The 24,896-nt window shown below is 38.0% G+C and overlaps 2 protein-coding genes and 1 long non-coding RNA gene across 7 annotated transcripts in view; 2 read left to right on the forward strand and 1 right to left on the reverse strand.

The window, feature by feature from the left end:
• Positions 1 to 49: 49 nt before the first annotated feature.
• On the reverse strand, positions 50 to 17,420 carry LOC113048118 (inosine-5'-monophosphate dehydrogenase 1b-like). Of its 4 annotated transcripts, none has more exons than XM_026209664.1 (16): positions 16,873 to 17,420; positions 10,055 to 10,153; positions 9,907 to 9,981; positions 6,690 to 6,738; positions 4,652 to 4,753; positions 4,494 to 4,568; positions 4,173 to 4,379; positions 3,601 to 3,688; positions 3,229 to 3,428; positions 3,034 to 3,124; positions 2,858 to 2,953; positions 2,402 to 2,545; positions 2,168 to 2,312; positions 1,853 to 1,996; positions 1,682 to 1,765; positions 50 to 1,591 (listed from the first exon to the last, which is right to left on the reverse strand). In XM_026209664.1, exons 1-16 carry the CDS (start codon positions 17,070 to 17,072, stop codon positions 1,570 to 1,572), a joined length of 1,821 nt encoding a protein of 606 aa, XP_026065449.1. In that variant the 5' UTR covers positions 17,073 to 17,420; the 3' UTR covers positions 50 to 1,569. The 4 variants fall into 4 exon arrangements, with proteins under 4 accessions (XP_026065449.1, XP_026065451.1, XP_026065450.1 ...); XM_026209666.1 differs by lacking the exon at positions 16,873 to 17,420 and adding an exon at positions 11,731 to 12,025; XM_026209665.1 differs by lacking the exon at positions 9,907 to 9,981 and having other exon boundaries at positions 16,873 to 17,417.
• A 2,489-nt stretch (positions 17,421 to 19,909) lies between these two features.
• Positions 19,910 to 21,815, forward strand: LOC113048120 (uncharacterized). Its single transcript, XR_003276401.1, has 2 exons — positions 19,910 to 20,451; positions 20,673 to 21,815. It is a non-coding gene; the product is annotated as an uncharacterized LOC113048120 (long non-coding RNA).
• Positions 21,816 to 24,483: 2,668 nt separating this feature from the next.
• LOC113048121 (ras-related protein Rap-1b) overlaps positions 24,484 to 24,896 on the forward strand; it is a 42,343-nt gene continuing 41,930 nt past the window's right edge. The window contains exon 1 of one of the 2 annotated variants that reach the window (XM_026209668.1): positions 24,484 to 24,626. The gene's annotated coding sequence lies outside the window, so the exon portion shown is untranslated. The remainder of the gene's footprint in view (positions 24,627 to 24,896) is intronic. The other variant, XM_026209669.1, reaches the window with a different exon arrangement.

The following is a 24,896-nucleotide window of genomic DNA, read 5'->3' on the forward strand; positions in this document are numbered from 1 at the left end:
TGACATTTGTGTCATGCACAAATATTTCACACACACAAGGCAAACCAAATAACTGATAAGTATTTTTATTTATGTCTTTTTTTCATCAATACTGAACAGGATATGCAGCCTCAGTTGAGTACACTGCGGTAAACAAACTTGGCTCTTGAGTTGTCAGAGACGGTGACTGTGGGCAAAGTAACACAAACAACATCAAGCTGATGTAAAGAATGACAAGTATGTCTTTTGTACATCGTTACACAGAGTATTTTGTACAGCTGGGATAATTGCACACATTTAATGCTAAGATAAAGAATGCATGATTTGTATGAAAAGAAAGAAAGAAAAATTGGCATAAACAGCAAAAAGCGAAACAAATAGTACGGAAAATGTATTACAGAAACACTCATTTAAATTCATATGGTTGTCATGCTTCATTTGGCAGTTGTATGAAGCCACAGGATCTGTCAGGAATGAGTGGCTTGTTTTGTGTTAAGACAAATGTGTCCTTCACTTACTAAACTAATTCAAGGCGTGTCACAGGTTAACACAACACGCAAAGCTGTAGGGCAGAAGACCGGAGATAGACCAGGATACTCACAGCTCTTTCATAGAAGATTAAATAGTCAAAGTTAACAAAAAATGCGCTTGGCAGTTATGTATATAATAATAATGATACCATCACTTAAAGAAAACTGCAGCATGCAAATGAAAACTCGTCATACCTGTACAGCACTCAGAGTCACAACTGCATGAACACAGATCCCATAATTACTGTCCTTTGTTAAAATTCCTCAAAGGCTGCATTAAAAGTCATCCATAATTGACCTTGATTATCATCAAACCCTTCAGTACAAGTTCCAGCTTTTGGGTCAAAAAAATAGCCTGGACACATTATCATCACTCTCAGAGCAAGTATGTATTTCTACAGGTATCGGTTTTGGTATAATTATTTTCAGGATGAATCGTACCCACAGTTATAGGACGCGGGATAGTGCACGTAGAGAAACCTTTTCCACCGATAATACAATAGACATTTAACTATTATAAAATTGACATCAATTTTGTGCCTCTGCCTTCTAAAATAACAAATATAATCGTGCCGCATCTTCAGTAGTTACAAATCTACTACAGAAAAGATTGCCTCGATTATAGTTGAACTAGGTTCGAAGGCAGTCATCATTTTGCAGGTGGATATGGTGATATAGACACCGATGCCAACTAAAAAGACACTTGAAAACATCAACATGGTTGCAGAATCAGTTTTTTTTGAGAGTATTCGCTGCAAATGCCACCCTGCATTTGCCAGTCTGCTCATAAACGCAGATGCAAAAACACAAACGAGCAGATTTTTGCTAACCCTGAAGCTCCCTTGAGTGCAAAACCGCCATGTTTTTTTGGGGGTACTGAATTAGTTTGTGGTCCTGTTCTCAAACTCATTTAACACTTCTTTTCTCCATCTCTCACTGTGGTGGTCGTGACGGAGGAACGGTGAAGAGCGGAGAACGGGGTGCTGGCAGAGAGGGGTGAGTTCTAGGATTTGTCTGAAGTGTTTGGTCGCTGCTTCTCTTCAGTGTTCTGGCTGCGCCATTAGTAGAGACGTTTCTCGTAACTGTGAAAACAGCAGTTTGAGATAGTGATACCTATCAAAGCTTTGACATATTAAGGTAGTGTTGAGCACTGGTGCCCTCTAGTGACTTACGAGTGAAGTCCATGAACGCCACCCTCCACCTGAGCAGACACGGTCCGCTTCTCGAACTTCAGCTCTCCAGAATACATCATGGACCTGAATGCGTGCATAAAAATGGTGTAGGAATTTTCATAGTGCTTCGACACAAACTGAAAGCGTAATAAAAGACTGACACGTGCTTACCGAAGCACAGAGAGGCTTTTTGCACCAATGTCTTGGCAGCCGTGTTGGATTCCAGCTATGAGGTATGGGATAAATTTATGGATGGAGCCTTTGTCCTGCACCGATCCTGACACTCCCTGAGCCACCTTCACCTTATCACCCTCGCTGCCAACAGAGCCAATCAGCACAGAAAACCAGGTCATGTAATGATAATATATCATTACATAGTGCATACAGAGTCAGAGCAGCCAGAATAAAGTATATACAGCACACTGTTCAGTAATATAGTCTCTCATTTTGAATAGTGAAGTATACAAAACACACACTACCACATACCTGAAGTATCGTTTCTGGCTGCTGGCGTTTTTCTCCATGGCATCTAGTGAGCCCATGCCTCTGTATTTCTTCAGTCGCACCCCATCAGAAAAGAAATACTCGCCCGGAGCTTCTGTGGTGGCGGCCAGCAGAGATCCCATCATCACTGCAGACAGAATGCACTCGTTTCATGTAAACAGACACAATGTTATCATCAACATTTCTTCAGTTAAAGTGAATTATAACAACAATTACCTGTCGATGCCCCCAGAGACAGTGCCTTCACCACATGGCCGACCGTCTGGATGCCCCCGTCTGCGATGACCGGCACCCCAAACCTCCGAGCGTACTCTGCCACCTTATACACGGAGGTGCCCTGAGGCCGCCCACACGCCATGACTGCAGGAATCAGAAATGGACACGCGTCATGATTTATGAAGCTAACATGTGAAAGAAATAGTGCAACATAACAGTGAGTATGTATATATGTGTGTGTGTGTTGTGAAATATAGGGATGCACCACCACCTTTTGGCAAAATTCACCATTTAGTTAATTTGTGTAGATACAATGAATGCTTGAAATGTGACACTATTTTTGACTTTAAATCCAAATTTTAAAGATGATATTTTAACAATTATGCTCTCGGACCGCCCTGAGGGTTTGGCGATATGGGAAATTATGGGTAGGTAAGTGTGAGACTGAGTCCCGACCTTCCTGTGTGATGCAGATAGAACCACAGCCCATTCCCACTCTCAAAGCATCCACCCCTGCATCTGTCAGGTTCTTCGCCTGAGCAGCTGTAACCACTACAGAGAGACGGAGACTGAGGTTAGACAGAACAACTGTGAAGTATGTGGAAATGCCAGTATTTTGATCCCATATTCACCGTTTCCTCCCACGACCTGCAGATCTGGGTACTTCTGCTTAATGTAATGGATCATATCTATCTGGTATACCGAATTGCCTTGTGACGAATCCTGAAAAACAAATAAACATCTCAATATTTGCGACTCATTTCGGTTTCCAAAACTAGTGACTGAAAGATGTTTGGTTCAGAAAAGCTGCAGTGGCTTTGACCTACCAGAACCACCACATCCACCCCAGACTGCGTGAGCAAGTCCAGGCGGTATTTGTCGTCATCACGGGTGCCGATGGCAGCGCCACACAGCAGCTGTTTGCGGGAGTCTTTGGAGGCCAGAGGATAGTCCCTGTTCTTCTTCAGGTCTGTGCGGGCTATTATGGCCACCAATTCATCCTTGTCATTTACAATGGGTAGTTTACCTGTTCAAGTAAATGAATATCACTTATTGAGACCTTTTAAATTTGTTAAACACTGTATTTTGTAGAGTTTCTTGAGGGTGGAAGGGGATTGCTAAACGTACAAATGAAATGAATTTGATATGCGGGCTGTGATGGTAAAACTGCACTGTATTCTATGTTGTGGTGTTCTCACCTTTTTTGCTGCGTTGCAGGATATCATTGGCCTCTTTTAGTGTGACACCAGCAGGAGCGACTACAAGATCCTCTCTTTTAGTCATGGCCTGGAAAACCATTAAAGATGCACAGCCATGAGGGATGGATAGAGATGAGATGAGATAAGATGACATGAGATATGATATATTGTGTGCTACTACCGTATTTTTCTGACTATTAGTCGCACCTAAGTATAAGTCGCATCAGTCCAAAAATACGTAATGATGAGGAAAAAAAACATGTATAAGTCGCACTGGACTATAAGTCGCATTTATTTAGAACCAAGAACCAAGAGAAAACATTACCGTCTACAGCCCCAAGAGGGCGCTCTGTGTTTTCAGTGTAGACTACAGGAGCACTGAGCAGTATAGAGTGCCCTCTGGCGGCTGGAGACGTTAATGTTTTCTCTTGGTTCATGTCAAATAATTTTTTATAAATAAGTCGCACCTGACTATAAGTCGCAGGACCAGCCAAACTATGAAAAAAAAGTGTGACTTATAGTCCGGAAAATACGGTATATACTTAATACTGTATATACTGTGCAAGCCTTACCTCCTCAAGGGGTTTGTTATTGTCTTTCTCGGACAGGAAATCGATGTCCCGTGATGTAACGATGCCGACTAGTTTGCTGCCCATCTTGCCCGTCTCCGTTATGGGGATTCCAGAGAATCCGTGTCGAACTTTTGCTTCAAGTACATCACCTACAGTGTGACGAGGACTCAGGACCACTGGATCAGTGATGAAACCCTGTTCAAACCTCTGCAGGCACAAACACAGAGACCTTGACATCAAATATTAACAGGTACAAGTGTGCACACACACACAGAAGACACTGACCTTACATTAAACATTTATGAAGGGTGACGCGCTTACCTTTACTTTGCGCACCTCGTTGGCCTGAAACTCTGGTGTGCAGTTATGATGAATGATGCCAATTCCTCCCATCAGCTGAGCAACAAGTCAGAAAATTCTAATTAATGATTGACAGATGTTCAGTTGTAAACCATAAAAAGGATTTAAGAGGTACTCACTGCCATGGCAATGGCCATTGAGGATTCGGTAACCGTATCCATAGGAGAGGAGATGAGTGGGGTCTTCAGTGTGATCTTCTTGGTCAATGCTGAGGTCAGGTCCTACATAAAATAAATCACAGGTATGTAAGAAAATTTTTACTGTGAATAAAACAATTATGATCTCTTAAATAAAGGACGGAAGTGACTGTAATTTGACTATACAGTCCCATGTCTGGCCAATAGAGACAGAAGATAATCAACAACTGCTGTACCTATCTATACACACACACACACACAGGTCATATAATTAGAATATCATCAAAAAGTTGATTTCACCAATTCCATTCAAAAAGTGAAACTTGTATATTATTTATTCATTACACACAGAGTGATATATTTCAAATGTTTATTTCTTTTAATTTTGATGTTTATAACTGTCAACTAAGGAAAATCCCAAATTCTGTATTTTTTTTTTTTTAAGGGCTGGGGTAAGTAAGTATTTTTAAGAAATGAACACCATTATTCGGCAAGGACGCATTACATTGATCGTAAAGACATTTCTAATGTAAAAAACATTTTCTCCCCATTTTAAATAAATTGTGTTCTTTTGAACTTTACATTCATTAAAGAATCCCACAAAGGATTCAAAGAACCACAGATTCCAAAAAGATATTAAGCAGCGCGGTTTACAACATTCGTGATAACAAGTTTATGGAGCAGTAAATCAGCATTTTAGAATGATTTCTGAATGATCATGTGACACTGAAGACTGGAATAATGATGCTGAAAATTCAGTATGGCATTGCAGGAATAAAATACAATTTAAAATTTATTAAAATAGAAAACAGCTATTTTAATTTAAAATACCATTTTACAATATTACTGTTTACTTCGTTTTGATTTTTTTTTTAAAAACATGCTGCCTTGGGAATCATAAAAGACTTTGTACCGACCCTAAACTTTTAAAATGAATACACTAAAAGGTCAAAAAACATAAAGAAATAATTCAAAGAATACCACATATATGCCTAAATGTGTGTAAAAGTGCATGAAAATAAAAACAGGTGGGTGGAAGTGGTTAAGATGGGTAGGCAGTGAAGGTCGCGACCTTCATCTGTACACCAGCTCTGAGAAGTGTTTCTCTTACACAGATAAGCTCGCAAGCATTCCCTTCACAGCCTTCACTTCGTCAATACCAACGGCCTAAGTTCCCAAAATACGGTTTTGCATTCACAGCGCTGGGGAAGAGTGGCCTCATGGGAAAACCACAGAGGGAAATTTCCCAAATCTATGTTTCGGTGAAGGCCAGATTGTGAAGTCAGGCACAGACATTAAAGCTATTATTAAACCTGCTTATACAAACCCAAACAGGAGTTTCAGTTTCAATATCAGTCACACTTGCAGTTGTTTGTGCTTTGATCTCATTTAATTCACTATTATACTCAATACAGAGATCTTTAAAACCCTATATTGCCTGCAGAAGGCAAAAATATAAAAAAAGATAAGAGCAGAATGCTCACAGTTCATTAACTATTAATGTGTGCAGGTGGATTATTGCACTGTTTGCAAAATAGAACACAATTCAAATTAAGGGTAAAAAAAGCCGCTGATTCACGAGTGATTTGATGCAAATTTAAAACCGCTAAATCAAGCATTACAGAAGTCAAATAAGGCAACATAAGTGAAGTTCTATTTTCACAATTAGGGAACAATCCGTGTGGTCACATGCAAAATGTGTGACACTGAACAATAGGTTTTTTTTTTGTAATAATAAAAAGTAAAATGTTTACCACAATGATATTCATAATTTATCGGACCATCAAAATTATGCCACTGTTTTATTGTTTAAAAAAAATCTAGAGAATATGTGTTGTGATGATGAAGAAAAGGAAAAAGCAATAAAACCAGGGAGCAATGAAACAAAGGAGACAGCCATTTAGCTAAAAATAGTGAGTGCGGAGAAAACACAGACAGGCTGTTTAAACGAACGCGTCATTATAAAAAACAAACTGAGTGAGCGAGTGAAAGTGTGGAGGACTCAGGCCAGACGACTCACCACTTCATCCGAGGTGAAGTCGATGAAGCCAGGCAAGATCAGGAAGTCACTGCAATTGAGAGAAACACAGAGAGAGAAAACAATAAGTCACCAAGAATCAAAGCAAGTACATTCTCCTTTAAGAGAAACACAGTCAATTTTAAACGTCTACTACCGTTCAAAAGTTTGATGTCTGAAATCTTTAATTAATGTTCCCATTTTTAAATGTCATTTTTTTTCCTGTGAAGGAAAAGCTGGATGTTCAGCGGCCATCATTCCAGTATTAAGTGTCACATGATCCTTCGGAAATCTTTCATAAATCTTTTCATGACATAAATACTAATAAGAACAAGAGAAAAAAAGCTCCTCATACAGAGTGCAAAAACCCAGTGGTGAGAGAAAAACAATTTAGATGAATTTTGAACACCTCATGTATACGTAAAAATAAAGAGAGAGACAGAGGCAACTTAAAGGACGTAAACATATTTTCTCCTCTTGTGGTGGGCTAAAAAAGGAGTCTGTGTCAGCTGGAACAGGGCAGGGTTCCTCTGCGCCCACATGAGCTGACCACACACACCCCTAAACATCAACAACACTGGGTGTCAACGTCAGGAGACTAAATAAATGAGGCCATGAAGGCAAAACAGACAGATGTCCTGATTAAATGTGCTAGAGTCTGGATTTTTAGTTGGACAAATCCAAGAATTGTTCATACTGCCAGGAATGCTGCAGGGAAACAATATTTGTTACAGCATGTCCTATGTCCTAGAACTGAAGTGGCATCAAGAGATAAAAGCTCTTATCCACGTTAATCTGATTATTTGTCCCAACAAGCCATAATGAATGGACATTTTTTCCAGTAATGTAAGTTTCTATTTGTTGTATAGTGCCGGTAGCTCCGCCCAGTGAATGCAATGGCCCCGCCCACAATGAAATTGGATTGGTTCAGAATCCTGCTCTGTATAACTTTATATTAACCGTCAGATATGTTCCGAATGATTGTGACTGAGTAAGTCATGTTGCTTTGCTATTTTGTGTTCCGTTTACAGACCTAAATGTCTTCAATGTATATATTAGCATCTACAATAATCAGTTAGTAAACTCACAGCAGACTTTGCTGACTTTTTCAGCTCTTCGGTCTCTCTGGTGGAACAACAAGTCTCAGTTTTAGATGACTCAGACTGTAAACTTGACTTGACTCAAAGACAGTACAGACTGAAAGCCAGACTAGCTCCAAATATGCAGACGGACACTGTGCCAAATATCACCACAGGCACGCTGACTACAGATTTATACCAACCAGCTCTGAACAAATCCTGGTAACACGGTGATCCACTAAAACCTACATTTACAAACAGCATTTTTTGTTGAATTTTTATACCGTCTCCCAATTTGTTCAGCTATACGGCTGCAATGGGCAGCTGTTATGGGTGGACATCTGGGGTTTTTGCCTTGCAAAATACATTTCAAGGAAACCGAACATGTATTTAAAACAACAGTTTTATTTGTAATTTATTTAGACCGAATGATATAGAATTCGAAGAACAACATAATAATAATTGAGATTTTATTTAAATGAAAAATAAAGTCTGTTATCATTTACTTTCCCTTAGGTTTTTTCCCAACCTGAATGACTGACTTTCTTTAATGTATAAGAATATATTTAGAGAGATGTCTCAAGTGTTCTTGGTCCATACAATGCATGTCAGTTATAAACTGTATCAAAATGTCATCTTTTGTCTTCTACTTAAGACACAAACTCATACAGGTTTTGAATGACGTTAGGATGAGTAAATGATCACAGAATTAAAATTTTGGGGTCAACTTTCTCTGTAACAAAAGCCCCAAATCCCTAATAAAAGTGTGAAATAAATTAAATCTGATATACATCGAGATAGTGCCTGTTGCAACATTTTAATATATTTTGAATAAATAAATAAACTCCAGATAATGTGCATTTTATAGCAGCAAAAAAAAGGAAAGAAAGAAAGAAAAAATAAACACTGATAAAGCCTCGACGTCATCTTATGTTATAAATTGTGCAATTCCTTATAATATTTCTGGAAACATAGAAATATCTCTGATAAAATAATTTTTCAAAAGACCTACAACAAGCCTGCAGAGTAACACAGGGATGAGACATCTCACATCAGTACAACAGAGGTCTGAGCCTCATGTGTCACATGCCATACAAAGAAAAAAACAGTTCAAACTCACTCATGCATACATTACACAAATCAATTCACCACATGCGCACCGTGTCAGATTTAAGGGGGATTACAGACGTAACCGTTTTCTCTGTCCCTGTCTGTGTGTATGTGCATGTGTAGAAGTGCTCCCACCTCACATGATGCCAGCGTGAGGATAGTCATGCGGCCCACAATGCATCCCTACATGCTTTTCATTACAGATAAGATTGTTATTCAGCTGGACCTTTCACCTTGTTAATGTCAATCTTAAAGGCGAGACTGTTCGTGAACTCCCCATGTCCTAATCTCACCCCTTAGCCATTGCAATGCATTATGGGTACAATTTTTTTATATATATATATATATATATATATATATATATATATATATATATATATATATATATATATTTGCATGACTCACTTGTTTTTCCACATTTAACTGTAAACATTTACTCTCCCTCACATCGTTCCAAACCTGTATGATGTTTTTAAGTAAATACGATGTTTTTTTTTTGTTTTTTTTTGCCGTTAAGTGAAAGGCAATGTTGTTCTAAATCCCAATGTTCATCAAAAAATCTTCTGCTGTGTTCCAAAGAAGAAAGTAAGCCATACAGCTTTAAATTTAAATTAAATTAAAAAATGTATGCATTTAGCAGACGCTTTTATCCAAAGCGACTTACAGTGCATTCAGGCTATCAATTTTTAAATATCATAGGCTTAGAACGACGTGAGGGAGAGTAAATGACGACAATTTGAATTTTTTACTGAACTATCCCTTTAAGAAACCCCTTTGATTTGAGCTTGTATAAATCCATCATGCAAATTAAATAAATATATCCTGGCCTAACCAGGCTAATTTAACATATGGCAAAGGTTACAGTTAAAATAATGCTCCCCCCACCAGCAGTTGAAAGCAGAATCTTTTGTTTGTCTCTCAACAGCAAGGACCCTAAATAGTCCATCCAGACTGTATACAGCTGCAACGTTTGCTTGCCTTATTGAGCTCACTAGAAGACGATGACTTAAATAAAGGGCCGTATTACTCACTTGTAAGTCATACCGTCCCCCATAGAGCAAAGCTCTTCCGCCGTGAGTCCGTCTCGGACTGACTGCTGTTCTGATCTGTAATGTGGATGCCCATTACATACACACAGAGTATCACTGTAGGGAGAGGAACCCAATGAAAAGTACTCACTTGTAGGTGAGACCATCTCCAACTGAAAAAAGCTGCTGGGCAGACAGTCCGTCATCAGGGATATAGCCCGTTCCTCCACTTATCAGATAGTCTGCCATACTGGAAAGAGAAATGCACAAACACAAGCTGTAAATAGCACCGTTCTCGTCATAGCTAATCTGCCACTTTGCTTTCGAGCAAAGTCCAACCATCTCTGTATTTATATTGAAATTCTGTTTATAGAGTAAACAGATGTTGAAATTTAGCATCTTTTCTGAACTTCCCATTAAAAATCCCATTAATTTTCTCCATAGGGAAATTAATTTTTAACAATTACTAAAAGACAGACCTAGTGTGATGTGGAAAGTTATTAATCGATGGTATTTGCTTTTGTTGAAGCCGTCAGTTTGCACTATTTCAAGGATTTTTTTTGTTGTTGTTCTTATCAGCGATGTTTTTAGGTGTGTAGTTGTAGTTTTTTTGTTTGTTTGTTTGTTTGTTACCAGGAAAAACTACATTACCCATGATTCTGCAAAGAAGGCTCCACCAATCAGATAATCAAAACAAGAAATAGTAGTAGCTGTCAACTAATATAATGATAACCTGAGAACACATTTTACATAGTATTAACTCTTAATAATTAAAAAAAAATGGTGTCCAATCACACCAACCATAAACAAACACACCTGAACTGCCTAATCAATCAAGATGTTTAAAACTACTACAAACCTCCAGAGAAATGTTTTGGAGATGAACTCTTCAAGTAACTGGCCCTAAGGAAGCACATCTGGAAATCCTAGACTGTTACCGGTAGATTTTTGGAACGGTTTTTAATACCTTAGACTATTTTAAATATATTATTAATTAGCTTTTAAAATATTAATATATGTATTCTTACATTTGGCCGAAATGGCTGATATTTGAAATTGTATTTTACTCTGTACTAGTGGTAACGCCACTGTTTTTTTATTGACTCAGTGACCGAGTATCAGTTGATAACCAATTGTTTTTAGCCTACTCGATGCGGATGGTATCAGCCACGCGCCATGATTGTTGTCTTATTATGGACAAATATAGGTCGATTTGTCGGTCTCTAAATATTAATGTCAATCTCAACTTCAAGTTCACTTTAAATCTCAGCACTTTAATTTTTCTGTTTTGGAGGTAATAGCAATAATATTTAATTTTAGAAATTAAAAAGGAAACAGGAAGCCAGATTCAGTCTGTGTTAAACCACATGTCGCGAGGCGTGTAGCGTCAACAAGGCAAAGCGTTTAGGTTTTACGATGTAAACCCAGTCAATTGATAACTAAAATGTACTCTCTACAATCCTGGTGCTGCAATAATGTAAATATCACAGCGCCGTGACCTACTAACATCTGCACGCGCGATATAAAAATAAACGAACCGATGTTGACACCTGCCCACCCACAGACAGGCGTCAACAAACGGACATTTTGCATTTGTAAATTCATGTTTCTCTTTGGATGCAGTAATCCACAGCCTCGCACTACTGGCCCGGTGACCTACATTAAGTGAGTTGCATTAATAAATAGAAGTCAGGGAAACCCGGAGTCTCTATCGAAATCAAAAGCAAACACGCACCTGGTGATTACTGTCTTTGTTAGAGCTCCTCCTGCAACACATTACAAAATAAGCGCATTTAACATGATGCCCGAATAAATTTAAATTCAAACCTTTTCTGTAGGTGAGCACGCGTGTATCTGGAGCTGATGCGCGTCAGATGGGAAAATGAAAAGGGCTTTCTGTAGGAGAATGTGCTATCGAAAACGGGTTAATTCATCTATACAGACTATTGTCCCAGTGTTCGGGTCCTTCAGAGGGTCTCGTAGAATTCGTTTTTTTTAGTGATGAGACTGGCTTTATAAATAAAGCGAGGCAGGCTCAGGGAGAGCGCCGCGTCATATCCTCAACAGCTCCACATCCACGTGGTGACGGCATGGTTAACTCTTTCATTACCGCCACATCAGTCTGTATAGACGGTTTCAACGGCATCAACATAAACAAACGTTAACGCGCGTGAGCGCTTTTGTGGACCTAACTTAACTTCCGGTAGACTCCAAATAGAATCAATAACAACAGTCAAGTCCCTCTAGAGTAGATATTTTTTGATAACAAACAAAATATGTTTGCTGCGTGGATCAGGCGGACTTAATGAAAATGCAATTCATTATTTGCCAGCAGGAGATGTTTTAAAGCATAGACATAAAGCGCGAGAAATAGAGGTTTCCCCACAGCTGTAAAGGAAGCAGAGCTGGTACGCCCATACGCTGCTATCAGGCATATAACATGCAAGCCCTCCTTCAGAAATACAGCGATATAAAAACAACTGTGCCTCGTTTTGATATTTAAACATAAATGTAAGGAATTATTATTATTAAACGTGCAGTACGTTACGTAATGTTACGTTACTGGTGTTTAACAAAGCCTTTTTGAAAATCGATCAGTTTTAAAATTGTGGCGATCTCTCCAAAAATAAAGAAATGTATGGGAAACACATCCCGCAGCACAACCACCTGAGCCCAACTTCAGTTTACTCATCACCTTGGCTTTAACTGCGTTTGTAGAAGGCACTGCAGCCAGACCAATATAACACAGACCGGAAGTTAACTTAGGTCCAGGCGCGTGCGCCCGATGAAACAGTCTATATTCATGTTCTATAATTATTCGTCATGTAAATATCTGGGCCAGTGTCAAATAAGGATGCCAAGGACGTTACTATGTTGATATGGTTTGAAATGCATATGGCAAAATATTTCATTTTGAAGTTTACACCATTTTTAGATGCATTTTATTTAATAACTGCAAAAGCGCTTTTCTCAAGACAATAGAGAACAAGAGACCAGGCCAAGAGAACGTCTAAAAACGTGTACAGGTGCATCTCAATAAATTGGAATGTTGTAGAAAAGTTAATTTATTTCAGTAATTCAACACAAACTGTGAAACTGGTGTATTAAATAAATTAAATGCACACAGACCGAAGTAGCTTAAGTCTTCTTAGAAATAAGAATAAAGGTTATTTTAATTGATGATTTTTGGCTCACATTTAACAAAAAACCTACCAATAATGCTCCCCCACCAGCAGTTTAAAGCAGAATCTTTTGTCTCCCAACAGCAAGGACCCTAAATAGTCCATCAAATTAGAATATGGTGACATGCCAATCAGCTTATCAACGCAAAACACCTGCAAAGTTGTCTTGAACTTTCAAAATGGTCTCTCAGTTTGGTTCACTAGGCTACATAATCATGGGGTAGACTGCTGATCTGACAGTTGTCCAGAAGACTATAATTGACACCCTTCACAAGGAGGATAAGCCACAAACATCCATTGCCAAAGAAGCTGTCTATTCACAGAGTGCTGTATCCAACCATGTTAACAGAAAGTTGAGTGGGGGAAACTGTGTGGAAGAAAAAGATGCACAACCAACCGAGAGAACTGCAGCCTTATGAGGATTGTCAAGCAAAATCGATTCAAGAATTTGAGTGAACTTCACAAGGAATGGACTGAGGCTGTGGTCAAGGCATCAAGAGCCACCACACACAGACCTGTCAAGGAATTTCCTGAACCACAGACAACATCAGAGGCATCTTACCTGGGCTAAAGAGAAAAAGAACTGGACTGTTGCCCAGTGGTCTAATGTCCTCTTTTCAGATGAGAGCAAGTTTTGGATTTAATTTGGAAACTAAAGTCCTCGAGTCTGGAGGAAGGGTGGAGTTGATTGAAGTCCAGTTTTAAGTTTCCACAGTCTGTGATGATTTGGCAATGTCATCTGCTGGTGTTGGTCCATTGTATTTTTTGAAAACCAAAGTCACTGCACCCATTTACCAAGAAATTTTGGAGCACTTCATGCTTCCTTCTACCAACCAGATGCTTTTTGAAGATGCTGATTTCATTTTCCAGCAGGATTTGGTACCTACCCACACTGCCAAAAGCACCAAAAGTTGGTTAAATGACCATGGTGTTGGTGTGCTTGACTGGCCAGCAAACTCACAACAATTCACTAACATTTTTAATTACATTTTTTTTTTATTGGTCTTATGAAGTATTCTGATTTTGTCAAGATGGTGAATTGTTTTTGTTTTTTCAACGTGAGCCAAAATCATCAAAATTAAAAGAATAAAAGAATTAAACTACTTCAGTCTGTGTGCATTAAATTTAATACATGAGTTTCACAATTTGAGTTGAATTACTGAAAGAAATTAACTTTTTTCCACGACATTCTAATTTATTGAGATGCACCTGTATCAAGTATTTTAGTGAGTATCTAAACATTGTGGTTGGTGTGGCTGGCAGTCCACTGTCAGGAACCATTGATTTATGGCAGATTTTTCTGTGTTTTCCAAGCTCCAGGAATGTTATCCTTTTTTTTTTTTTCTTTTTTTTTTTTGTACATCTGTTCACAGGACTTTATTCTTTTAAAAGATTGACTTGATGAAGTGATGTGGAACACGTTTAGTTTGGGGCTGAAAATGAACAGTCGGGATCTCAGCCATTTGAGCATTTTATTGTGATTAAACCTCCCTAAAATGCTAACACACATTAACAATAAATAAATAAATATATATATATATATATATATATATATATATATATATATATATATATATATATATATATATATATTTATTTATATATATTTATATATATTTTTTTTTTTTTTTTTTTTTTTGGAAAGTAAGAGTCATAGTAAACGTGTTAAACCTGCAGCTTAAAAGCAGTTGGTTGGACCGAAGCAGCAGTAACTAAATATTCAGGATCAAAGCAATTGGACTAATTAATAAAACATCCTTAAAGCCAAGTGGCACTTGTTATGAAGTGCTTGAAGGAACCACCACCACCCACCCAAACACATTTATAATTCCCAATGTAGTGTAGTCTATATAATGCAGAAAGAAAACCATTCAGAGCATTTAGGGAGATGCTAAAAGATCATTAAAGTTAAACCTGCTGCCTTAACCAGACTGTAGCCTGCATGCTACTATACAGATCCATTCAGAATAACTAAACCACTGACCAGCACATTAACTAAAACTCCTTCAATCGGCATTCGTTATAAAACACCCAGACACAGATTCAGAACCGGCAACATGTCAGAAGTGCGCTACGCAAGGGAAAAAGTGCCAGTACGCTAAAGGTGACGTGACCTGTGAGTGCCAGCTCTGCCAGCCAGCTGAAGACTGAGCCCCCACTCGGTCTAAACAGGGGTCCTTTTGTCACTTGTCAATGTTGGTTAGGCCACACTGACAACAAAAGCTGTCCAATTACTTTTTAACTACATTATTTTTGTAAGAATATAAGCACTTCTATTAAGAATTTCAACATTTTAATGGGACTTTTCTTTAGTATAATGTTAGACCTCATTTTTACTTAAAGCATAAAAATCAAAACATCATATTCAGAAATAGAAAACCTATTTATCATACTTTTGTATTCAAGTCATTGTTACATTACATTTTAATGTATTTAACGAGCAAAATATACATTTTTGGATGATATTCTCTCTAAAAACTTCTCCTGAGAAGTCCTGAGTAAATGCAAAAAGAAGCAAATGACCTGATTCCCTAATGTTATAACCAGAGACCGGACACGTGGCTCTGGTAATTGTCTAGCACCACTGCTAGATTTAAAAGTCAGCAACAACCAATTACCTGATGCCAATTGCTGAAGGATGATCGTGCTTAGGCAAATTTAAAATCCTATCCATTGACTGCCCAGCATTTTGCCCAGGGGAAAGCCCAAACTAATTTTGTTTAAAGTAGTCTTTTAATGTATGCATTAACTAATTTTTTTTGAGGAAAAAAAGGTTGTGATACGGCGTGAGTAGCATCTTTGGCCATCCATTGAAAGTTCTTTCAATATGTAACAAGTTAATAATATCCTCTATCCATGTTCTTTTCCATTTGTTTAGACGTTGCAATGTAGCTCCTTTTAAAAACAGAACAATTATAGCACTTTAATGGGACTTGTGATCAAGTCTGGTGTGTTTTGCTTTGCAATCCAGTAATTAACATGGGTAGCTAACCATAAAATAAAAAAAAATTTGTATTCCAAATTTGTTGGCATGGCTTTCAACAACTCAGATTATGATCTTTTTTTTTATTAAAGCAACCAATGGCCTGATCTTTTACTTTAAGTCTGACATCAGGCAAAATTGTCAGAGGCAATGCTAATGTGAACACTTATCCCATGATCATCCAGGGAGCTTTTGGACCAGTGGGGTGAGATGGGAATTGCATTTGGATTTGTAGCATTTATTTAGGTGTGTGTTTGTGTGTGTGTGTCTAAAGGAAGTACATATAATAAGCATGGCTTTATTTGCAAAGAATTGTAGCATGTGTGTGTGTCAGAGGCAGTAGACATTAAAAACCTTGATCCTTGTCTCCTCCCATCACAACAGAGAGGTGAAGCGGTTATACTGTATGTACCTCACCATATGTGGGTCAGAATATCCTTCTGCACCAGCAGCTATTTCAGTAATTCTGACCCATTTGTACTTGGCCAGGACTTCACACTCCATTTCAGCTGGAGAAGACCTAATCTGCTATGCCCGGAATAGCTCTTTTAAATGTCAACTTTTGTTGACCCTGCATCAGATTTTAAGCCCTTCAATTATACAAGCCTATTTTAACCCCCTAATATTGATGGTCTGGAAGATTAGAGATAAGAACATTTAATTATAGAATGACAAGGAGGGATCTATTTTTCAAGTTGAATGCATTTAAAAAAAAGAAAAAGAAAGAAACGGGCTTAAAATGTGGCACAAATCTGGTTAATGAGACCCAATAACATTTCCATGACTTTGTGAACTTCGACTTACCTGTCTGGAAAACCTGCTAGTAAGCGTGTTGCTGTGTAGCGCTGGGCTGCAGACTCGTGTCCGCACACATGAGGAACCCCCGGGAAGCCACTGGGAGAACATTCTGTGGTGTTCTCATGGTTCAGCTCCTGTTCTTGGAAGTTTTCTGGAATCTCTCCCATCTCCGTCCTGTTAAAGGATAAAGTCTGTGCACTGTTCATTTCCAAAACAGATCCAACCAGTTCAAGCCAGTCCTTGTGGTCTTTTGAAAATTCAAGTGATGGTCTCTGAATCCTTTCCAATACAATTATGGATTCAAGATTCAGATTCAAGAATGGAATGCAAAGTATATAACTACTAAAGTGATCTATCTAGCTGTAAATCCAGAGTAAAAGAGTCCAGTGGTTGTTTGTGTTTGTCAAGGTGAGCGGTCCGTTTTGCTTTGACTGAGCTCATAGCCAGGGCAAGCGAGTTCCCAGGAACTGTGGATCCATGTTCTACGCACCTGCTCACATGGAGACCAGGATGTCACCGTGGAGATATTCCCACCTTTGAATCCCTCTGGCCCCTGTTTGTGCAAGCACTGTTATAATAGGATGACCGAGAACGAGGGATTGACAAAGTAAGAGGATGTTCACGCCTGAGGGAGTTACATACTGGGACAGTGAGGAGATAGAAAGGAATGTTTTGCACTAGCGCTCTCTCTCTCTCTTGGTGAGGCTTTAGCTGTGGTTCTGTCAAGAGCACACATCACTCTCACAAAGAGGATTGAAGAAATAGACCTGGGGTCATTAAGATGAAAAAAAGGCACTTTATTGACTCAGATTTTGTGTATACGTGTACACAGAGGCAAGAGCCGCTGGCACAGAAGACATAAAACAGACAAACTAGATAAAAACAAATGAGGATGAAAAAAACTTAAATAAAACTAGATAAAACAAAGGGGAAAATAAATGAGATTACCAAACAAACTAAAATAAATCAACCAGACTAAAATAATAATAATAAACTAACAAATTAGATCAAGCAAAAATAACAAACTAGTAGATTAATCAAATTAGAAAATACTAACCAGATAAAAAGACATTTAATATTAATAATAATAATAAAAACAATGAATACAAATATTTAATTTCAAGAACTTTCCATTTCCATTTTAAATCGGTAAACAAACCAAAAAAAAACAGACCAAAAAAAAAAAAAAACCCAGATAAAACCAAACAGGCAAACAAATGAAGGAACACAAAGCAAATTTAGATAAAATAGAAAAAACAAAACAAACAATATAAATATTGCTAGGGTGTTCTTGGTGGTTGCTAGGTGGTGTTTACTGACCCTAGTTAAAATAGTCTTCTGGTGTTTATGATGTTCCCGTACCTATTTCACTTTTCTTTTTTTTTTTTTGCCTACAAAATAAAAGCTCAACAACCTACTTATTTTGAAGTTTACTTCAGGTCTATAGCACATGCAGAAGATTTAGGGTAGGGGTTTATTCATACACTATCAAGATTACAAACTCTCCATAAGTGAAAGTGAAAGTGACATTCAGCCAAGTATGGTGACCCATACTCAGAATTTGTGCTCTGCATTTAACCCATCCGAAATGCACACACACAGAGCAGTGAACGCACACACACACACACACTGTGAGCACACACCCGGAGCAGTGGGCAGCCATTTATGCTGCGGCGCCCGGGGAGCAGTTGGGGGTTCGATGCCTTGCTCAAGGGCACCTAAGTCGTGGTATTGAAGGTGGAGAGAGAGCTGTTCATGCACTACCCCCACCCACAATTCCGTCCGGCCCGAGACTAGAACTCACAACCCTTCGATTGGGAGTCCAACCCTCTAACCATTAGGCCACGACTTCCCCTAATAAGCATTCCTTCCCAACAAAGGTCAAAACACATTATTTTCCTGTATATTTTATATCAAGAAAAAGCAGATGGTTGTTGAAAACTGTAGCTTAAGATGAAATCCTCTTAGACCTTATGAAAAAACAGTAGCTGGCTGTCTTCAAAATCACACATGCTAAACCTGACCCCAGTGTGTGGAAGACTATGCAAAATCATTTATCATGTAGTGTAAAAATATTGTATAATGCATTTGTTGTGCTGTTTGGTAAATTAAACATCTGTTCTCATGTGGTTATGGCCATGATAATGAATCTCATGCACATTTTGTGAGTCCTATTCACTAAACAGTGTGACAGTCTATGGTTCACTTCAAGCACATGACAAAGAGGTCCTCTCCTGGACTTCTGCTGCCTGTGTGTGTGTGCGTGTGTGTGTGTGTGTGTGTGTGCACGCGCGCACGCAGAAATTCAGTGGATAAGTAAGGGAACTAGTACACTGACAATGATAAATAAAATGACAGCTCATAAAACCTAAAGCTTTCCTCATTACTGCAGTGCATTACATGTATTATCCAACTCTGTCTGCAGTCCATTGCATCCCTTACAAACTTTATGTATTAGCACTTTTTTACTATGATACTAGTCAATTGCCATGTTCATAACTATGATATTTGCATGATATTGTCTTTTGTATCCTTTATTTAAAAAAAATAAACTTTTGGTTATTGGCTTTGGTTTCTGCTCCCCCTATCGAGCATTTATGGTAATTTCAATATCATCAATTTCTCTATTTCGTCCACCAGAAGAGAGCAGCATATATCATTTTTACATCTTCATACTTCCTCCATTGCCCATATGGAAGGCGATTGCACTGTTATTTTGCTGATCTTTTGAATTCCACACAAAGTCAAAAACGGTTAATATTATGCACATTAAAACTCAGTGTATAAGAATGCTAATATTGAATTCAAACACGTTTTAGTCACTTTTAGTTTACGTTTTAGTCACTTTGACGCATTTTCGTTGGTATTTTCTGATGACTCACAAAGAACATCCTGTTTTACTGGAATAACCAATAAGTTCATCGCTAATAACCACTGACTGATTTTAATGGTTATTTCTGCCTATATATGTCTGCTTGTTAAGATGGCAACACAGATTGGGAATTACTTATGGGCAGTCTGACTTATTTCCGCGAATCGGTTCTTTTGAACAATTCTTGAGAGAGAAAAAAAACAGTGATTCTTTTACGTCCTGACGCAATAACGTCCGTACGTCTTTGCCTTGCGTGCTTTAAAATATTCCGATAAAGCCATATTAGGTTTTTGTAAAACCATGTCATTTAGGATACGCGTTAATAAAATTATCAAACAATCGTCGTAAATACATTTATTTTGTAACATTACTGCTCTTTGGCCACTAATGTAACTTTTAGCGCGGTAAAAATAAATAAATAAATAACAATAATAATTGTAAGCACGAGCTTTTGATTCGGGAACAGCTTGGACCGATTAGTGGAGCCAGGAAATGATCAGACTGGTTTTGGGAACCGCGTTAAGTGATTCAATGAGAAGATTAACCTCAAAAGAAACCACGCTTTCAATCGCGGGAATTTCTACAAACGCTGGAATCTCCCCCTTCACACGGAGGGATTTTATATGATGTCATGACGCGGGAAGGCAAAACGCACACATCCACTGACACAGCTGTAATACATTCCCACGCAAGCGAGACCACCATCCCGCCTGGTAAGAAAGACGAGCATTTAAATCTTTGTCAGTTATTTTGGGTTATATTTGGGGCATTTGTGTGAATTCTCAAAGTTACATTAAGGTAACGTATTCTTCTTATTCAGCGAAACTCAAATAAAAAAGAAATAGAAATAACTGTGTTCTTAAGCAAATATGTAAGCTATTAACTTCCGGTATTGATGGCGTGGCTGCTGTGTGCTTTGGTTGTTTTTTAATAGAAAAGCCTGGACATCCGTAGTGAAACATGTCTGGAATCGGCTTTCTGAAGATCTACTTCATTGGAACCGCGGTTTCTTTTCTGGTGGCTCTGTTTGGACTGGTTGATTCAGTCGGGGGTCTGATGTATCCTCAAGCCCCAGACTGGGCAGACGACAGCTGGACAGAGAAGCATCCGACCGTGTCTCCATCACAGACTGCTGCTGCCAGCAACACCAAGCGCAACGGATCGACATGATCTTCTCCGCTACCGTGGCTCGAGAGTCTAGCCTCGGGAATAATAGCCTCGGTTTACTGACCTACTAAAGCCTACTGTGGAACTACAATCTTCTACAATTTTCACTACTGCGGTCTGTGTCGTGTGAAATATGAGACATGAACACAATGGCTTGTGAGGTGCCAGCTCTTCACACTCGTTACGTTTTTACTTTGTTATTCTGGTTTCTGCAAAAACTTTAAATGAAAAAAGGGAAAAATTCTTCCGGAGAGGTTGAAAGCATAAAAATACTACAAATATGCAACATGAATTTGCTGGGCTGCCTTGGAATATTGAAATCCCTCTGTGGTCGATTGTTTTTGTAATGGGTTTTAAGTAGTTTTTGTAATGTTTGTTCCTTTTTTATATGCCGTTTATATGAAGATAAATGTAACACTCAGAATGTAAACATATGTGTAAGATGCTGTTTACCATGAGCAACTGTGGCATTAGGCAGCAAAAAGTGCACTCCCAATATGGCTAAAGGGTGTCTAAAAGATATCAGCTAGATATCTTTCAAATAGATAAGTTGGGTTATGTTACTGAAATTCACTGTTTTGTATTGAACTGAATACAATGTATACAGTTGCATTGTACATCACTAAAGCAGCCTGTTTTTGTGCTCTAAAAAGTTGTCAATTTTAATTAGAAAAATTTCCATTTGCTAAACTTTCAAATTACTTATTTCTAGTCATATTTTTGCTAAACTTTGTGTGTTGTGAACTTGTGATCATAACTGTTTATTGTGAAATGTTGTTAATGGTGTGGATTTTCCATTGAAATACTCTCGTCTTTACCTTTTACATGTCTTTGAAAAGCTGTAAATTGCAAATTGGCAGCTTTGGAAAAAAAAAAAACCTGTCATAGATGATTAAACAACATTACTATAGCCAAGCTTTCTCATCAGACATAGAAGAAACATTATTCTTTGGAGTATGCAGGTCATATATTTCAGCATGGGAATGCTAACCGACAGCTTTCACCATGTATTATAGGCTTCTCCTATCTGTAATGTAGACTTACACACTAGTTGTGCCCATAGGCTATATAGAGACTTAAACAGAAGTGCACACACACACACAATTGATACTGTGTGAAGTATCTGAATGTTAAATGTTGATACTCACACCCCATCTTACTGTCCTTTATTTTGCATATGTAGCACTTGGTCGACACCAAATAATCTAATGGCATGTAGTTGTCATAGAGAAATTTTGAACGTCCACCCTGAGAGGAAGATGTAGCTATGAATAGTGCTTGTGTTTCCACCCTCACAGATAGGAGTTCCTCTAACCGACGTTAGGAGAAAGAGTCTCTACTACAGGGGCTAGTCATCTCAATACTGCTCACTTAATGTTATTACTTTAATATAGCCTTATGCAGAAAAGTATTATGTCTAAAAGCAGTTGTTTGGAAAAATTATCTACTAACTTGGAAATTTGACTTTGGATCCAACCTACAAGATGGAATGTGACACACTAAACAGATTACAAAAACAGGATAATATATCTAGTGGCTTCCTCTGGCTTTGTGCCCTCTGTTTGCGAATAAGATCCAGTATAACTAAAGTAAAATGGAAAGGTCTGGTTTGCTAAGAAAGAAAAAAATGTATGGATGTAGAAGAGTACAATACAATTCACAGTTAGACATATTAATAAAACAGCTCAGTTAAAGAAAACAAACAAACCGAATAGGATTGTGTGATTTTTATTACGCAACAAATATGCACCTTGTGTGGGTGCAATTATGCTTGGATATTATTTGCTATTTAATTAGCAGTTTCCCTGTAACAAACATACTTTTTCAAAACTGGGACTATCTAGTACATTTTAAGTTTGCTTTAAAAAAAATTGAGCATAATGTTTATTTAACCAACATGTTCATTGCTGCTGATGCTGCATCTGGTTTGGATATTCAAAATTTCTGATAAGTGACAGAAATATTTTAAATACTGACATTTGCCTAAATTTTTACAGACTTCAACCGTTCTGAATGCAAATATATAGCTCACGTTCCTCTTTTCCCTATTTATCTCTGCGTTTACTGGAATTGCACACTAATTATGTAGATTTTGTCACATTGCACTCAAAATAAATACTTCAAAAACTACTTACAAAAAAAAAAAATGAAGGTCAAGTAAATTATATAATGTATTTTATCATTTTTATTATAATTACAATTATATATATATATATATATATATATATATATATATATATATATATATATATATATATATATATGTTCATATGCTCTCCCTTTCACCCAGTCGTTGCACAGCCGAGCCAAATCCTGATATAGAGGTGACATGCTAATGTTGTCTCGTCTCTCAGTTGCCTCATTCAGTGAAACCAGCAAAACCACATACTGGTCACTGATCCGCATCTAAGGACCCCACCGATGGAAGACATCTCGGCCCTCATATAGCTCAGGGCCACATGACTGCTGGCTGAGTGGAGGGGATGCTAGTCCACAGCAGCGAGTGGGCCTGCATTACTCATGCCAGGGAGCATACTTGGCATTCCTGGCTGCTCCTAGTTGCTCTCAATGAGCCATTTGACTGGCGCAGAGGATTTTTCCCCCAGAGTGGCAAAGTCAGCTTCTGTCGGATGAGAGTTGCTGCTCAGGAGTATAGGAGACCATTCATGCCATACTGGGATTAGAATGATGCCATTGAAATGTAGCATTCACCACAGAAAATGTGGAAAAGTGCTATGAGTTAAGTCAGTGTAATTTATGTTTATTTATATATATATATATATATATATATATATATATATATATATATATATATATATATATATATATATATATATATATATATAATCACAGAAGAGTACTAAAATATTGCATATGTAGAAACAATAACAAAATAGTAGTGAAAATATATATTCCACTGTATTTGTGTGCAATCTCTTGAATCAGTTTTTTTTTTCACAATATATGTTTTATTCTGTTTCCTATCATTTAAAAAAAAAAGTCTCACCCTGTCAGGTAACACTATTTCTTTTATAAAAGATGCACGTAATTATTCCTGCTTTAAAAATATGAGTGTTTAATAAGTGAGTGTGTGTATTATATTATATATCATAATGTGTATAATATTATATATCACTATGTTTGTGTGTGTCTGCGTGCTCTCACGTATTTATTCATTATGTGAGATAACGCCTATTCATATATAATTTAAATATATTTATGAAACTATGAACATCTGTTGGAAGAAAAGTGACATGTTTTTGAAAATCAGTAAAAAAAAAAAAAACTATCAGTATGGTACTACTACCATGATTTTGGCAATCCTTATAAGATCGTGTTGTTGTTGTATTTATTTATTTTTTTACATGAACCATAGTATTATTGAAGTACCTTGAAATGCCATCCTATGTTTGCAAGCAGCAGGGTATTACCATCGTAAGATACCACTACAGTGCTTTTTCTGTATCTTGTACTGTAGGAACTGTACAAATCTATCAACACTGTCATGTCCATGTGCCACATTTAGCAGCGCTCGTTCACCTTTCTTTAAACAGCCTCGTTTCCCGTTCCGCTCAATTGTAGGCAGAGTTCATGAGCGCACGGTGGCGAAACCGAGGCTGTAACGTCATGCTCGACTCTAAACCTCACCCACCCTCCCAGAGACGAGCAGCTCTTTCACAGGCGCAGACGGACTGACTGGCTGGAGCTGTAGCGGATTGCCGTAAGTATCGCTTTTGAGCGAGATTCTGTGGGCATTACAGTCGTACCGGAGCGTATATTGCTGGGGAACTGTGAGGGGATTATGATGTCACAGTTCGAATGAGACATTGTAGCGACTGAACGGCGGAATGTTACAATGTTGCAGAGCAGACCGGCACGGGGGTTTGCGGAAGAGCAGCTCAGATGGCTCGAATATGGCGGAGCTGGAGTGAAACAATTCAACTCCTTAGATTTACCAGACTCGGCGTTATGGCCAGAAAGATCGCTGGCA

The sequence above is a fragment of the Carassius auratus genome, chromosome 29 (assembly GCF_003368295.1).
Source record: "Carassius auratus strain Wakin chromosome 29, ASM336829v1, whole genome shotgun sequence".
In the NCBI taxonomy this organism is placed as follows: Eukaryota; Metazoa; Chordata; class Actinopteri; order Cypriniformes; family Cyprinidae; genus Carassius; species Carassius auratus.

Bases quoted from the DNA above. Each gene is read 5' to 3' on its own strand.
- LOC113048118 (XM_026209664.1), bottom strand. From the start codon at position 17,072: ATGAACAGTGCACAGACTTTATCCTTTAACAGGACGGAGATGGGAGAG. The intron at 10,154-16,872 runs GTAAGTCGAAGT...TTCTCTTTCCAG, and splicing joins CTAGCAGGTTTTCCAGACAG to TATGGCAGACTATCTGATAA. The intron at 4,754-6,689 runs GTGAGTCGTCTG...TATTTTATGTAG, and splicing joins ACTTCACCTCGGATGAAGTG to GACCTGACCTCAGCATTGAC.